This window comes from Leucopleurus acutus, assembly GCF_964270905.1.
Source record: "Leucopleurus acutus genome assembly, chromosome: 1".
Taxonomy (NCBI): Eukaryota; Metazoa; Chordata; class Mammalia; order Artiodactyla; family Delphinidae; genus Leucopleurus; species Leucopleurus acutus.
In genome coordinates, this window is record NC_139142.1 from 85,064,041 (window position 1) to 85,080,105 (window position 16,065).

The window sequence follows — 16,065 nt, forward strand, 5'->3', positions numbered from 1 at the left end:
GAATTTAGTATCTCACATTCACCCTTGCAAACTTTTTTCAATACTGTTTTCCATTAATTTGGTGGCTAAGTTTGATAGTCTGGATAACTGCCAATTCAATAATGTATCTGCCATTCTTTGCTAAGTTTCAGTGTTCAATTTACTCAAATATTCCCCTTTCATTTCCTGACAACACCAGAACTTAATGGCAACACAGGAACATCCCTGGCCAGGTCCTTCTCTCTCGAGAATGCGGTCTAGCTGCACTGCTAGCCTCTCTCTTGCTCTCATACTCATGATCTTTCTTCATGTCTATTTTTGGTTTTCCTGGCTCAGGCCTCTTCGGGCCACTGAAACACAACCCTCACTTTCTTTCTCTCCCTCTGGCATGTATGCTGCTGGTAGGAGCCCCCTAAGTAAAAACTGCTACAGAAATCCTTACTCCTTCCTCAGGAAAACTGGATGGCTTCTGGATCACAGCTCAGTTTTTAACGTGAACACAAGCTGGACGACCTTCTGATGGGCTTTCAACTTTGAAGTGGATGTGGACATTTTTCCCTCCAATGACAGAATCACTACAACTTCCTCTTTGCAGTTGCTTCCTTTCCTTAAAGGTAGCTGAATCTTGTTGTCTTTAAAAGCCTGTTCCTTCCAAAGTTGCCTGTCATGCTAACCGTCATTAGCACGTCTGTGGCCCCACAGACAGGGGCTGAGCCCAGGTCTCCGGGGCCAATCCCCCAGGCAGACCAGGGCAAGGGCACCGAGGCCGGTGGCGGAAACCCAAGTGGCATCTACTCAGCCATCATCAGCCGCAATTTTCCCATTATCGGGGTGAAAGAGAAGACATTTGAGCAGCTTCACAAGAAATGTCTAGAAAAGAAGGTTCTTTATGTGGATCCTGAGTTCCCACCGGATGAGACCTCTCTCTTTTATAGCCAGAAGTTCCCCATCCAGTTCATCTGGAAGAGACCTCCGGTGAGTAGCTGAGTGGTTGCAGCTTGGGGTTTTTTTCCCTCAGAGAAGTCCTCCCACTCCGCACCTCCCCACAGCACAGCTCTGTGGTGCACGGGGCACTGGGCGAAGGATCCTGGCAGTAGCCCTGCAGGGCTCTGTCCTCAGGTGAGGCAGGGCTGATTCTCACTCTCTGCTCTCTCTCTCTCTCAAAAAAAACCCTTGCTCTTTATGAAAGCAATTGGAAGTCAGTTTAATTCACCCTATAAAAGTAAATATTCCTTTCCCAGAACAAATTCCAAACTGGAATTTCCAAACAAATTCCAAAATTCTGACCTGGAGAGTAGTCCAGATCTACCCTCCTGTTTAAGTATCTTGCATCTTTATAAGATTCCTTCACTTTCTTACTGAAGGGCTAAAATCATGATGTTCTTTTAAGTTTGCCAGTAGCCATGTCTTTCTGAAATGGAAAGAACCCTGGAAGGAGGAGAGTGGCAGCAAAGACTACTTTTTCATGCACAAAATGTTAGGATTAGAAGGAGAATCCCTTGCAATCATTTGAGTCCATCTACCTCACCTCACAAATGAGGAGATAAAGGCACACCAGAGTGAAGTACATCCAGGGCACGCATGACAGCCTGGATTAAAACCCTGTTTCTTTTAGTGACTATTCCAGGAATAGTCAGGAAAGGAAAGTGAGGAAAGTCACATTCCCCCGGCTCCCTGCTCTGATCACACCTCCAGCATGACTCTTGTCCTTAATTCAAGAAATCTTTACTGAACATCTTCTAGAGCCAGAAACCAGGCAAGCAACTGAGGAGACAGCGTAAATAAGGAAAACAAAACTTCCTACTCCCCTGGAGCCTAGAGTCCTGAAGGCAAGACAGGCTTTGAACAAGAGTGATGAGTTTCAGGGCACTTCCGAAGGCAAAGGAGAGCTAACCCAGGCCAGGGAGAGAAACCCTCCTGAGGAAACCATTTCATCTGAGCCCCAGTGCTATTCATGAGCTTCATCAGGTTAAACTGAGGCCCAGTGCTATTCATGAGCCATGTGTTTCTTTTGTTTTGTTTTGGCCACAGTGCAGCTTGTGGGATCTTAGTTCCCTGACCAGGGATTGGACCCGGACACTCGGCAGTGAAAGCGCGGAGTCCTAACCACTGGACCGCCAGGGAAGTCCCAAGCCATGTGTTTCCTTTTAACCTGAGATGAAATATCCAGGTTAAATATCCAACAACCCTGTCCTCACCCTGTGTGTTCCACAAGGGCCCCTTTCCTTCCCTGCCGGCTCTATGCTCAGGCCCGTGACTGTCCTGAGGGCCCTCAGTTTGGAAGGGAGGACTGGAAAGAACTTCATTCTCCAACCCAGTCACTGCCCTGTTGCGAGGGAACTGGGACACGTCGCATCCCTGATGAAATATCTTCAATGACACTGTTCTCCCCTCCCCCCATGTTTTCAGATAAGTCCAAACTCCTTACCTGGGCTATAGGCCCTTCTCCAGTCAGCCCTGGCCTCCCTGTCCATCTCCCCGTCACCCTCTCTCCTGGACCCCTACACATTCAGCTGCTCTGTTGTTCTAAGTCTTCTCATACACAGCCTTTAGACCAGTCAAGATACGACTCAAAGCAGTGTGTTTGAGTATCTCGTGCCTGATCTAAGTGAATCGGTCCAACTGAACAAGAGGATATGCGTATGAACCATCCCCTCGTGGGCAGGAAACTGCCTGTCCTTTTGGGCCATTACAGTCATCCCCATCAAATACAAAATGTGTGTTTGATTGTGAAATGTGAGTGCATCATTCGAGGGTGAAGGTGACCACATAAAAGGGGAATCACACTGGGTCGGGGAACTTGGCTGCTCACTCAGTTATCGGCTATGACAACCTCTGGAATAAGGCGGTGAGCAAATGCCCCCATTTTCCCCATCTGCCTTTGCCTTGTGCATTCCAGGTTATTTCTCCATACTCTCCTGCAATCACTCTTAAAATCAGGGGCAACCTAGATCCGTTTTGCTTTTGGAGGGATGGGACACGGGCCAGCTGCAAGGCCTTGTGCATCTGGTACCCTCCTTCCCTTGGGAATGCAGGACCCCCAGATCGCTCCACGGAGACCCAGAAGCCCACGAGGGAATTCTCCCTTGGGAGGCAGCATCTCCCTTCTTGGTGCCTCTGCCCTTCCCGGCGAGGGCCCCTCCATAGGCAAGTTGACTCACATCCTCTTGTGGTGCAGGGCACAAGGATTCTGTGCAAGGATTCTGCATAGAAGATTCTATGCAGTGCTAACCCTCTGAGTCAGCTCAGCTCACTAAGGCCGCCAACAACAGAGACTGGCAACGTGTTCCTGAGCCTCCCCTGTCTCTGGCTCTAGGCAGAGTCACCTTTCAGGAAATTCCATCTCATTCCAGCCCCACCCTAACCTGGACCCCAGAGAAGCAGGAGTCCACCTATTTAGGAACCAGGTTAAGTCAGACTTCAGGTTAAACTGCACGTGATGGATACAGCCTCAGTGTCTCTTGGCTCTGCCAGGAGAGGTTATAACCTATTTGGGCCTCCCATTCACAGCTGAGCTGAGGTCAAAACTGCATCATTGATGGACAGCCACCCCCAATTTATCCCGTCAGCTCTTTCCCTAGGAAATCTGTTTTCCCTTCTTCCTCTGCCGTCTAAGCTCCTGGGGCTGATAGCTGGGATTCTGCATTTTCCCTGAGCCACTTTCTGCTTACCTTTTTTCCACTGGTTCTTGGGGGTTGGGGGAATTTACCATCTTTCCTTTATCTCCAGATCCAGTGCTTTATAACTGACCGGCAATGGCTGGGCCTCCAGCCATAGGCTGCCTAACTGCCTCTTCCCCTCAGGTCCTGTCCCCGTGGCTCCATCTTTTCAGAGCCTGACCCTTTGCCAGTTCGGAGCTGGGTCCCAACTTCACCCACATTCCTCTGGTGTATGCCTTCCCTCTTACCTGTTATTATTATTACAACCCCATATCCAACTGTGCTTTGCCCTGGTTGGTCTAACCTGGCTCTCAGCCCTGCTCTCCTGCACTCCTTGGGTCAGCTAGCTCCCTCTGCCAACACCTAGACCTGAGGAAACCTCTATCCCAGACAGACAGCAGCCCCTTTATATTCTGAACAGGTGACTTTATTTCCTATAGTTTCCATACCTGGAAATCCCTTGATTTACACTCTTTTTAAGGCTAGAGTTTAGGTAAGTTTCCCAAGTTGTAATTTATCATGAACCATCTTTCAACAAGTCTAGAAGATTTTGATGCTGGTACTAAGATCTTATCAGAGGGTATCCACAAAATGTCACGACCACCACGCAGCTGAATGCAATTGGAGGAGGCTTTCTAATGTAACATGCATCACAATTTCAGGGATGTTAAAATATGAGGGGGGAAAACTACCTTAAGAATAGACAAATAAGACCCCTTTCCCCCTTAACTCACAGTCCTGCCATCCCCTTCCTACTCCTTTTCCCAAACTATTTCTTTCTCCTCTGCTGCCTAGCAGCCTGAATCCAACCCCACCAGCTGGGCTTTGCTGCTCTCTGTCTGACCTGGTCTCCTACCCCTTCCCAAGTCCCCAGCATCCAGGCAGAGCTAACTTCTCCCTTGTCCCAAGCTGTTACACCAGACAAAAATTAAAAAATAAACCACTACATTCTTCAGGTTAGGTCTTGTTACCACTACAAAATTATCTTTGATATTTTATACATATTTATCCAGATGTGTTTATAGGTAAATCCTTACCGTGGCTGAATCGTCAGCTTTTCTCTTCAAGAGGAAAACACATAAGGAAAAAGTAGGAAGATTCTTGTAGTTATAGGAAGGGGGCTGGACATGGTTGTTTTCTAGGGGAAAAAAAAGGAAAAAAAAAATGCTGATTTACTTACAAGAGGAAGGAGAGCTAGAACAGAAACCAAAGGGGGGTGGGGGAAGCAACAGGGCAGGAGACCACACAGGTGAGGGTCATCCCTCCCCTTGACCTGACCCTCAAAGACCTCTTTACCAATGAACTTGTGAAACGCCGGAGGCAAGTATATAACTTTTCTCAGTAAAGGGCGGAAGTTAGCGTCTTGATTTACACAGGCCGAACTGGGCCAGCACACCGGGAAGTCAGAATGTGGAAAGCACAGGAGTGGGGAAAGACAGAAGCATAAAGAAGCAAGCTGCCCGGAACCCGCCGAACTGTGGTGGGAGGGAGGAGGGTCTGACCTCTCAGAGGCTATGATGTGGGGATTCAGGATCTCCAAGGAACCATGAGCCCTCAGCTAACACCTGGGAAGCATACTGCTTAAGAGAAGCTGACACTTGCTTTAACAGTTTCATCCAAACTTCAGGTTTAAATAATCACCATCAGAACTTTTAGGAGTGTATTATACCCCCCAAGTTTCATCCAAACTTCAGGTTTAAATGATCACCATCAGAACTTTTAGGAGTGTATTATACCCCCCAAGAGCACCAGGAATAGAGAGTATATATTATAAAGCAGTATCAAAGCTGCTATTAAAAAACTCCTTATAAATCATAGGCTTGAAAAATGTTTGGGAACTACTAATTTTTGCCACTCCAGGTAGATGGACTTCTTTCCTGATGTTAAGGTTTTGAAGGGAAAACGATGCCCCCACCTCCTTTATTAACCTATAGTTAGTACCTTTCTCAGTCTGAAAGTTCACCCTTATTTCTAGCCAGAACTCTTCCGGCCACAATTTTAGCACATTATATCCGGCCCTGATCCAGCAGACAGTGAAATTGAGTCAGCTGATTTCCTCTATATAGTAATTCTCCTTATTCGTGAATAATGCCATCCTTCCTTTAGTTGCTTCAGATCAAATAGTCATAAAACTTCTCAACTCTACCCCATAGGTGTGATTTTTCCAACCCTGGAGTTGTCAATGCTATGATCCACATACAGTCGATCCTCAGGACTTGTGGATTCTGTATTTGTGAATTCACCTACTCACTGAAATTTATTTGTAACCCCCAAATCAATATCCATGGTGCCTTTTCGGTCATTTGCTGACATGTATAGGGCAGTGAAAAATTTGCGTCTCCCTCCATGCATGTTCCCAGCTGAAGTCAGACAAGGTTACCCTCTGCCTTTTAGTTTCAGCTCTCAGACTATAACCAAGTATCGTTTTCATAGTCTGGTGCCACGTTTTTTCTCTGTTTAAAATGTCCCTGATGAAGACTTCCCTGGTGGCACAATGGTTAAGAATCTGCCTGCCAATGCAGGGGACACGGGTTCAAGCCCTGGTCCGGGAAGATCCCACATGCCGCGGAACAACTAAGCCCATATGCCACAACTACTGAGCCTGCGCTCTAGAGCACTTGGGCCACAACTACTGAGGCCGCGTGCCACACTACTGAAGCCCACATGCCTAGAGCCCGTGCTCCACAACAAGAGAAGCCACCGCAATGAGAAGCCTGCACACAGCAACAAAGAGTAGCCCGTGCTCGCCGCTACTAGAGAAAGCCCACGCACAGCAGCAAAGACCCAACACAGCCAAAAATAAAATTAAAAAAAAAAAAAGAAGAGTAAACATGTTTAAAAAAAAAATGAAGCAAACAGGCTGAGGGAAAATAAATAAATAAATAAATAAATAAAACGTCCCCCAACGTGTAGTGCTGAAGTGCTATTTAGTGTTCCTAAGTGCAAGAAGGCTGTGATGTGCCTTGGAGAGAAAATACATGTGTTAGATAAGCTTCATTCAGGCATGAGCTATAGTGCTGTGAGTTCAATGTTAATGAATTAATATATATATTAAATAAGGTGTCTTTACACAGAAACACACATAAAATAAGGTTATGTATTGATGGTAGACACCCAGGAATCTAATGCTGTATTTCCTCCAGGTGCAATGACTCAATATTCACTAATCGAGCACTCACAGTCACAGTGACTTTACAGAACGTAACTACCATGAATAATGAGAATCAACAGTATTCCTATGTTCTCTCTATTCCTAGGTATCACAGCTTGAGATAATACCCTATGAACGGTGTGATCAGTAGGAAACACTGCCACATAGTTTAATCTATTACAGTCATTATTCTTTTTGATGTTCAAATTGTCCCATCTTCAGATAATGGGAGCCTCCTACAAGTTGCCTGTATCATTTGACATGACCCCATTCATTTTCAATAGCTTGTTTTCTGGCCACAACAAAGAGTCTCAGGCTCATCTTGTACATTTCTTGCTCTAGATCTGGAATGAATCATTTCTTCAAGGAGGCTGGTTCCTTTTAGACTGAACTAGAGTTAAAGAAAAGGAGTGAAATGTGGAAGACAGCTGCCTATTGACTTCCTGGGACCCAGTGCTTGGCCTTTACATCAGCACTCTGAAGTTGAAAGTTTTCTGACAATCTGTGGGGACACCAGAGGTCTGTTGCTCTAACGACCTCTTCCACATGCCCATCACCTCTATAATTAACACCCCACCCTGGGTAACTTCCCCGCAGGGGGTCACGTGACCTGAGTTACTCAATTCCGAAAAGAAGAAATCCTAGTTTGGCACAAAATAAATTTATTTCATTCCAGTGTGAGATGAGAGGGAGGGAGCAGAGCTACAGAAACACCGATGCTGTGTGCAGTGAGCCCTCTGTTTCTGGGCCTAGAGCCCAGTCGCTGTGCAGCTGCTTCTCTCAGGGATATTATCTTTCCAGTAAAACCAGCTGGGAGGTCTGCTTGTAATCTGTTTTAGTGTCATCATCTGTCAGACAGTTTAGAAAGAAGTGGGGATCCCTGGGCTAGCTGCTAAAAGGAAGAATTGGGGGCATGGTGCAGAGTGGTTAAGACAGCTGGATTTAGAACCAAACAGACCTGGTTTGAACCTTGGCTCTGCCCCTAGCAAGTCACATAAACTTTCCAAGTTTCGAGTTTCTCTTCTATAATGCACATAGTGATATTCTCATCATATGGCTGTATCTGAGTATCCATAAAATCCTAGTAGGTGCTCAAGGTTAGGTAGCAATATTAGGATAGGCAGCTGAGGACAGGAGCATAACACGGTGACGAAGTGCACAGGCTTTCAAGTCAAACTGGATTCAAATCCCGGCTCCCCCTCTTACCAATGTGACCTCAGGCAAGTTACGGACCATTTCTGGGTCTCAGTTTCCTCCCATGTGAAAAGAAAATGAAAATTCCTACTTTCATAGAGTTGTTGTAAGGATTAAATGAGATACCGTACATGACTTGCTTAGCGCGATTGTCAATAGCGGTGACGGTAAGTGAAAGGCAAAATGAGGTACCCAGTTGAGAGCCAGCCCTCTCTCTACTCAGCAGAGAATCATCACAGTGCCATCCTGGAGTGGGGCTGGGGAAGCATAAGTCTTGGCGAAAGTGTGACAATTCTATAAATATCGATAACATTTAGGACTGCCTCCCATTATATTCCGCAAGACAGCAGCTCCTCCTGAAAGTCGTGATGGAGACAGGACTCTAGACATCATGGGAGGAACAAGCTGAAATAACTCAGCAGTAGAGCTCTGAGAATGGGAGGGGCAGAGACAGAAATAGTCAAGAAAGGTATGAGAAGATGCATTTCATTGATTATGAATAAAGAAGAGCATCTTTTCATAATTCATGTAGTTCTTGATTATTTATCTTGCTGTCCACGAAATAGCCGTTAATGTCTTTCGCTCATTTTTCTATTGAGTCGTTTGTTTTTTTAACTTGAATTATAAGCATTCTTTATGTATCCTGGATACTAATCATTTATTGTTTAGATGTGCTTTTTTTCCCATTTTTTGGCCACACCACGCGGCATGTAGGATCTTATTTCCCTGACCAGGGATTGAACCCGTGCCCCCTGCACTGGAAGCCCAGAGTCTTAACCACTGGACTGCCAGGGAAGTCCAAACTTTTCCCTCTTTTAAGGGTATTTTTTTACTTAAAAAATTCTAAATTAAAAGCTCTTAATTAGAAGTTCTAAATTAATTCTTAATTTATTTTTTCCTTTATAGTTAGTGCTTTTTGTGTTCTGTTAAGAATGTTTTTCCTAAACCAAAGTAATTCCTTTTTATTATCATTTAGAAACTTTATTTTTCTGCCTTCATATTTGGGTCTATAATACATCTAGAAATGATTTTTGCATATAAGATAGGGATCACATTTTGTTGTTTTTCCATATGGATATTCAAAGTTTCCAGCACAATTTATTAAAAAGACAATCCATTTTACATGACACTTTTTAAATAAATCAAATATCTATCAATGCGTGGCTCTGTTTCTGCGCTCTCTGTTGTGTTCCATTGTGTGTGTCTATCTTTGTGCTAACACACCTTGTGCCAATAAGCCTTTTTTTTTTTTCTCTTGGCCGAGCTACATGGCTTGCAGGATACCAGGGATTGAACCCGGGCCACAGCAGTGAAAGTGCCGAGTCCGAGTAACCACTGGACTGCCAGGGAACGCCCACTAAACTCTTAGTAATTCTAATAATTTGATTATTGATCCCAAGTTATTTGTCTATAGAGTCTATGTTTCTGTATAAATAGTTAGGTCACGTGAAAATAATAATGGGGCTGCCCAGTGCATTATGCACAACTGTATTCAGCAGCCTAATTCGGGTTTTATTGCACTGGCGAAACCCTCTAGCATAATGTTAATAACTAAGGAGATAGCAGGCATCTTCCTCAGGTTTCCCATTTTAAAGGGAGTATTCTTAATGTTTCACTGTTGAATAGATTTTCTACACATTGATTTGTAGAAACAACTTATCATTAAGAAAGTTCCCCTCTATTCCTGCTTTGCTAAGAGTTTCTTTTAAAATCATAAATGGTTGTTGAACTTTAATACTTTTTCTGCATTTATTGAGAAAATCGTGATTTTCCTTCTTTAAACAGTTAATATACAAAATTACATTAATAGAGTTTTCCAGTATTGACCCCTTGCATTCTTAGAATAAAACAAACTTAGAATGTATTATCATTTTTACATGTCACTGAATTTTGGCTTACAAATCCTTTATTTAGGTTTTTGCATATATGATCATTAGTGAGATTGGCTTAATATTTCCCTTTCTGGTGCTGTCCCATTTTGGGATCAAGGTTATATTAACCTCCTAAAATGAGTGGGGAATGTTCTTTCTTCTATTCTGTGAAGAGACTGTGTAAGATGGAAGCTATATGCTTCTTAAATATTTGGTAGAATTTTGCCAGTGTTTTCTTTAAGGGAAGATTTTATTTATTAATGAAAATACAGCCTCTTCAATAATAATGGGATCATTTGAAATTGTTTTTCTTCTTGAGTCAGCGGTAATATTTATTCTTCTAGGAATTTTTAGTAACCATTTTATCTCTTTGAAAACCTTTTTTTTTTTCTCTAAAGTCAATCATATTGGATATTAATGTAGATACAGCAACTTTGGGGGCAAGTTTTTGCTTGATATATATTTTTTTCATTCTTTTACTTTCAACATTTCTATGTCCTGATGTGGTGCATGGGCTCAGTAGTTGCGTGTGGGGGCTTAGCTGTCCTGCGGCATGTGGGATCTTAGTTCCCCGACCAGGGATCAAACCCGGGTCCCCTGCATTGGAAGGCACATTCTTAACCACTGGACCATCAGAGAAGTCCAAAACCTTTGTCTTTTAACTGGAGATTTTAGTCTATTTACATTGATTATGAGCTTTGATGTACTTTGGGTTTATTTCTATCTTCCTAACCATAACCTTTCTGTTTGTATTTCTTTTGAAATGTTCCTGTTTTCTTCTTTATGTCCTTTTAATTGATTAAAAGTGCTTTCTCTCATTTTTTTTTTCTTTCTACTAGTTTGGAAGTTATTGATTGTTTCTGTCTTTTCAGTGGTTGCCTTAAATTGTTAGCATACATATTATCTTGATGAAGCCTGAAATATCAATACCATTATTTTTCTCATAAATAATATGAGGAACATAGAGCACTTTAAGTACTCCTCTTCTAACTAATATGCCATGGTTGTTCAGAATTTTATCTCTATCTTGATTTTTCAACCTTAAAATTAGAAAATATTGTAATTTTTCAATATTTGCTTAAATTTACACACATTTGCCAATTTCTTTGTTTACTGATCCTTCCTGAGTCTTAGACTTTTCTTTCTAGAATAATTTTACTTTTTCCTAAAGTACATTGTTTAAAAGTTCCTTTAGTGGGGGTCTGTTTGTAGTAAGCGTTTCAATTTTTATTTGTGTGAAATTTGCTGTCACTCTTAAAATACTTTTCCTGAGTAATCAGCCCTAGGTTTATTCTCAGTGCTGTCCTCTGGATTACGTTGTTGTTGAAGTCAGCAATCATTCTATTTGGTATCCCTTAATAGGCCATCTGCCTTTTCTCTCTGACTGCTTTCAAACTCCTCTCTGTCTATGGTATTCTGCATTGTTGTGTCTAAACGTGTATTTCTTTATATCTTTCCTGCTTAGGATTCATTGGGATCTTGAATCTGAGGATTGGAGTCATTAATCCATTGTAGAAAATCTCTTAGAATATTATTTCTCCCCATATTTTCTATTATCTTCTTCTAGAACTCCAATGAAATATATGCTGATCTTATCTTGCTCTATCACATATATCTTAACCTCTTTTTAAAAAAAATTTCCCATCTTTGATTCTCTGTATGGTATTCTATGTGATTTCTTCTGAAGTAGCTTCCAATTCACTAATTCCCACTTTAACACCACCTAATCCAATTATTGAATTATTAAATATCATTGTGAACATTAATTGGATACTGGTTCAAAAAATAAAAGCATCTATAAAAGACATTTGGGGAACAACTGAAAAAATTATCACAGGGATTTGGATCTTGGATAATATTAGAGAGCAGTAGTTAATTTTCTTAGTGATAATGGCATTATGGTCAGTAGGAGAGTGTTCTTGTCCTTAGGAGATGCCTGGTGTATCCTAAGTATATCCCTAAGTATTTAGGTGTAAACTGTCATTGTATGAACAACACTCTTTCAAATGGTTCAGCAAAAAAATAATAAAATCTATACATACATATATAGATAGGTAAAACAAAGATGGCAAAATGTTAACAATTGTTGAATGTAGATGTAAGCTATATGGGTGTCCATTCTTTAAACTTTTCTGCAAGTTTGAAATTTTTCATAATAAAAAGCTAAAAAACTGTGATAGCTAAAATCTAACATTTCAATAACAGGGTTAAAATATAAAATCAAGGAAAAGGAAAAAAAGAAAGAGAGAAAGGAAGAAAGGGAGAAAAAATAATTGAAAGGGAGAGAAATGTAAAAGAAATAATATAAGAATATCCCAGAACTGGGGACAAAATTCTCTACCTTGAAAGGAGTCACTGAGGGCTCAGCACAAAGAATTTTAAAAATAAATCAACTCATACCAAGACACACAAATGTAGCTTTTGGAATTGGGGTGGGGGATTTTTGGGGAGAGGGAGAAGGGAGAAAACCCTAAAAGCTTTCAGAGGGAAAAGACAGGTCACATACAAAGGAATGTTCATCAAAATTGCATCATACTTCTCAACACCAGATGCCAGGAGCAATGAGACAATGCCTTAAAACTTCTGAAGGAAACTGATTTTCAACCTAAAACACCTAGACAAATTTTCAATCAAGTGCAAAGATAGAAAAGAGATAGATGGGCAAGGACTCGAGTGACTTACCTCCCACTCATCCATTCTTACGAAAACTGCAAGTTGTGTGCCAGTAAAATCGAGGAGTGAACCAAAGAAGGGTTAAAATCCAGGAAATAGATTTCCACCCAGGAGAAGGGCAGTCAGTCCCAGGCCACTGCTCCAGACCTGGAAGATTGCTGGTCTGGTCTGTAGGGGAGAAGGGCTGCAAAGAAAGGCCCTAGGTTGGGGAGCAATGAACCTCTAGGTTATCTATGCATTTAAGTATTTGTAAAAACTACTGCTGAAGAAAAGCACTGATGGATACATAAAAAAATCAGAGAATTATAAAGAATAAGAGAAAAGAAACATTTATACAGAAAGGAAATATAACACAGCATACTACTTAGTTAAGAAGTGAACAATATTTAATTATATTAAAGGAAATAATGAATTTTAATTTCTCTAAAATTTATGACATAAGTATTTTGGGAAGAAGATGGGCAGAGCATAATGTGAGAAACCTAAATCTCATTCCCCCAAATAGGAATTCTATTGATACTTTGTAAAAATAATAAATTAAAAAGTAATAATATAAGCATATTATTTAGAAATATAGAGGTAAATACCAGAAGAAAGAGCTAAAAGAATTAAAAGTGACTGTCTCTGAGGAGAGAAATTTGCAGGGCAAGAGACTGCTATTCCTCTAGGTAGCTTTTGTTTGACTTTTTAAAACTTTGTTCATGTATAAACTGAATAAAAATAAAATTATTTCTTAAAATACTGACCTCAAGAATTACGTTGAGGGCTTTCCTGGTGGCGCAATGGTTGAGAGTCCACCTGCCGATGCAGGGGACGTGGGTTCGTGCCCCGGTCCGGGAGGATCCCGCATGCCGCGGAGTGGCTGGGCCCCATGAGCCATGGCTGCTGGGCCTGCGCGTCCGGAGCCTGTGCTCCACAACGGGAGAGGCCACAACAGTGAGAGGCCCACATACCGCAAAAAAAAAAAAAAAAAAAAGAATTACGTTGAGCTATTATAGTGTCCTGTAAAGCCAACGTCATGGTTTCAAACACTAGTGAACATAGAATCTCTGATGTGCTTATTTAAATTGCAGAGTCCCAAACCCCTACCAAGAGGATCTGAATCCTTAGGTCTGGGGTAAGCCCTAGAATCTGCATTTTAAACTTGCATCCCAGGTGATTCTGATGCAGGTAGTCCAAAGACCACACTTTGAGAAGCACTGACAAAAACTGACAAGAGTGAACAAGTGGACAGGGAGACGGCATCCTCCTAGTGGGAAGGCTGCCAAAACGGAGTTTCCACCCATGCCAGCTCCCTGCCCTTACTCTCGAGTTGCCCGTCTGTGCATGGTGAAATTTTGAAAAAGCTCAGTTTTCTTGTGAATATATTCCGACACATATTTATCCTCCTTCCCCATCTACCACTTTCTCTGCCTCCAAGGTCCTGAACTCACGACCGTGGATGTCTGTTCACTGCACTGGGACCCACTCTAACAGGGACTCTCATTTGAGGTCAAGCTACCTACCCTCTGGGTCCCTCTCACAGATTAGAGTCCCTAAATGGCCAGTCAAGGTCTTTGGGGGGATGGGGCAGGGACATCAGGAGAATGAAGGCTTCATTAACCTCAGACAATGGCCCGGAACAGAATCCTCCTATGCATTCAGGAGCCTGTATAGGATTAGTGTATACAGCATGTTTCGAAGGCCCCATGCTATATCCCATTGGCCGCCAGTGTTAAAGGCATGAATGCCTTTTGCTGAGGCAGGGTAAGCCTCTCTGTAACTATATTTTCTCTTTTTAAAGAAAGAATCCCAGCAAGGCTGATGAAAGTAGCCTGAAGGTCTGCAGGTCTTGTGGCCTGTCCTGGGGCTGTCCCTGGCTCTCTCGCTCCCCTTGCCAGCTCCCTGTCTGACTGGCATGGTGTTGCCCCTTGACCGTGGGCTCAGGGGCCTCCAGCCAAAGCTGCTGACTCTGACCATGGCCTTTCTCTGGGCTGTGTTCATTTGCATTGCGCTGCTGAGAGTGGAGGAGCTATATAGGCTCCGGCCCATTCACGGGAGGATTAGGCCTTGGACTGAGGGCGCAGCAGGAGAGAGGCCGCAGTGAAGTCCCAGCTCCACTCCCTGAGCAGTCACCATGCCCTACCTGCTGCCAGGATTCTTCTGTGACCGTGTGATCCGGGAGAGGAACAGGAGAAATGGAGAAGGCACCGCCACACGGCCCCTCAAGTATGAGGGGCAGGATTTTGTTGTTCTCAGACAACGGTGCCTGGCTCAGAAGTGCCTCTTTGAAGACCGTGTGTTCCCAGCAGGTGTTCAGTCCCTGGGCTCCCATGAGCTGAGCCAGAAAACCAAGATGAAGGCCATCATGTGGAAAAGGCCAAAGGTAGGGATAGGAGGGACGGGGCTTCAGGAGACAGCTCTTGGGGATGGGAGGTCAAGTGGTCCAGAGCCTGAGGCCACAGATCCCGGATCTGAGCAAGTGGATTATCAACATTCTCCTACCCATTTGCCCCCAAAATACTTTCCTGCTTCCTCCTGAAACTGGAGCTGTTATTTTCTATTCCTGAACTAGAGATTATTTAATACTTTATAGATCCCTGAGACTGTAAATATTTTTAAGAGAGCTAATGCACTGACTTAAATTCGTAGTAAAACAGTAAGGAATAATTGATGTTTCTTCTCGAGAGCAGGTATTCTGGGGGTGGGAAAGTGCAGTGGTGAAGAGGACTAGGGCTCACAGTTTCAAGGAGAGTTCCCTGGAAGCTGGTGAACAGTTATGACATAGGAGGCTGCAGGAGGCTAGAGGTTTGCCTCCTTAACTTCTTGCCTAAGGCTGGTTCATTAGTGATGTGTCACTTCTGTGTAAACAAAAAGGTCCATGCTGACCAGCCACACTCCCTACAGGGAGAAGCAGTTTGCTCAAAGATACCTTACTGCCTGGCAATTGAGGAGTCCATTTGTTTCAACTGTATTCAGCTACTCTGTGCTTCTCAAAGTGTGGTCTTTGGACTGCCTGCATCAGAATCACCTTGGGATGCCAGTTTAAAATGCAGATTCCTAGGACTCATCCCAGACATAACTGTATTTCTATATTAACTATCTGTATTTATAATAAGCAAAACATGAGTTCATACTAACTTATGCCAAAGTATTTCTCTTTGTGTGTGTGTGTGTGTTATTGTAAATGAAGTTTGTTTTTGTTTTTATCAAATTCCATTTGTTCATTGCTGGTATATAGGAAAGCGACTGACTTTTATATACTAACCTTCTATCCTGCAACTGTGCTTGCTTATTAGTTCCAGAAAGGTTTTATTTTTTCTTTTTGGCACTTGTTTGGGATTTTCTACATAGACAATTATGTCATCTGTGAATAAAGAGCTTATTTCTTCCTTTCCAGTCTTTATAAATATTATTTCCTTTTCTTGTTTTATTTCATTAGCTAGGACTTTCAGTATGATGTCGAATAAGAGTGGTAAGAGGAGACATTTTGACTTGTTTCTGACCTTAAGGGGAAAGCATCTAATTTCTTAACATTAAATATGAAGATAACTGCAGT

General features: G+C 42.6%; 1 protein-coding gene across 4 annotated transcripts in view; it reads left to right on the forward strand.

Annotated features, from left to right (window-relative positions):
* Positions 1-645: 645 nt before the first annotated feature.
* The window catches only part of CAPN3 (calpain 3), a gene marked incomplete at both ends in the record, with an annotated part of 47,665 nt that continues 32,245 nt past the window's right edge, over positions 646-16,065 (forward strand). For 3 of the 4 annotated variants that reach the window (XM_082834894.1, XM_082834893.1, XM_082834895.1), the window contains one exon: positions 646-954. In XM_082834894.1, the coding sequence (XP_082691020.1) occupies positions 646-954 (309 nt within the window). Of the gene's footprint in view, positions 955-14,643; positions 14,893-16,065 lie in introns of those variants that run through there. The other variant, XM_082834896.1, reaches the window with a different exon arrangement.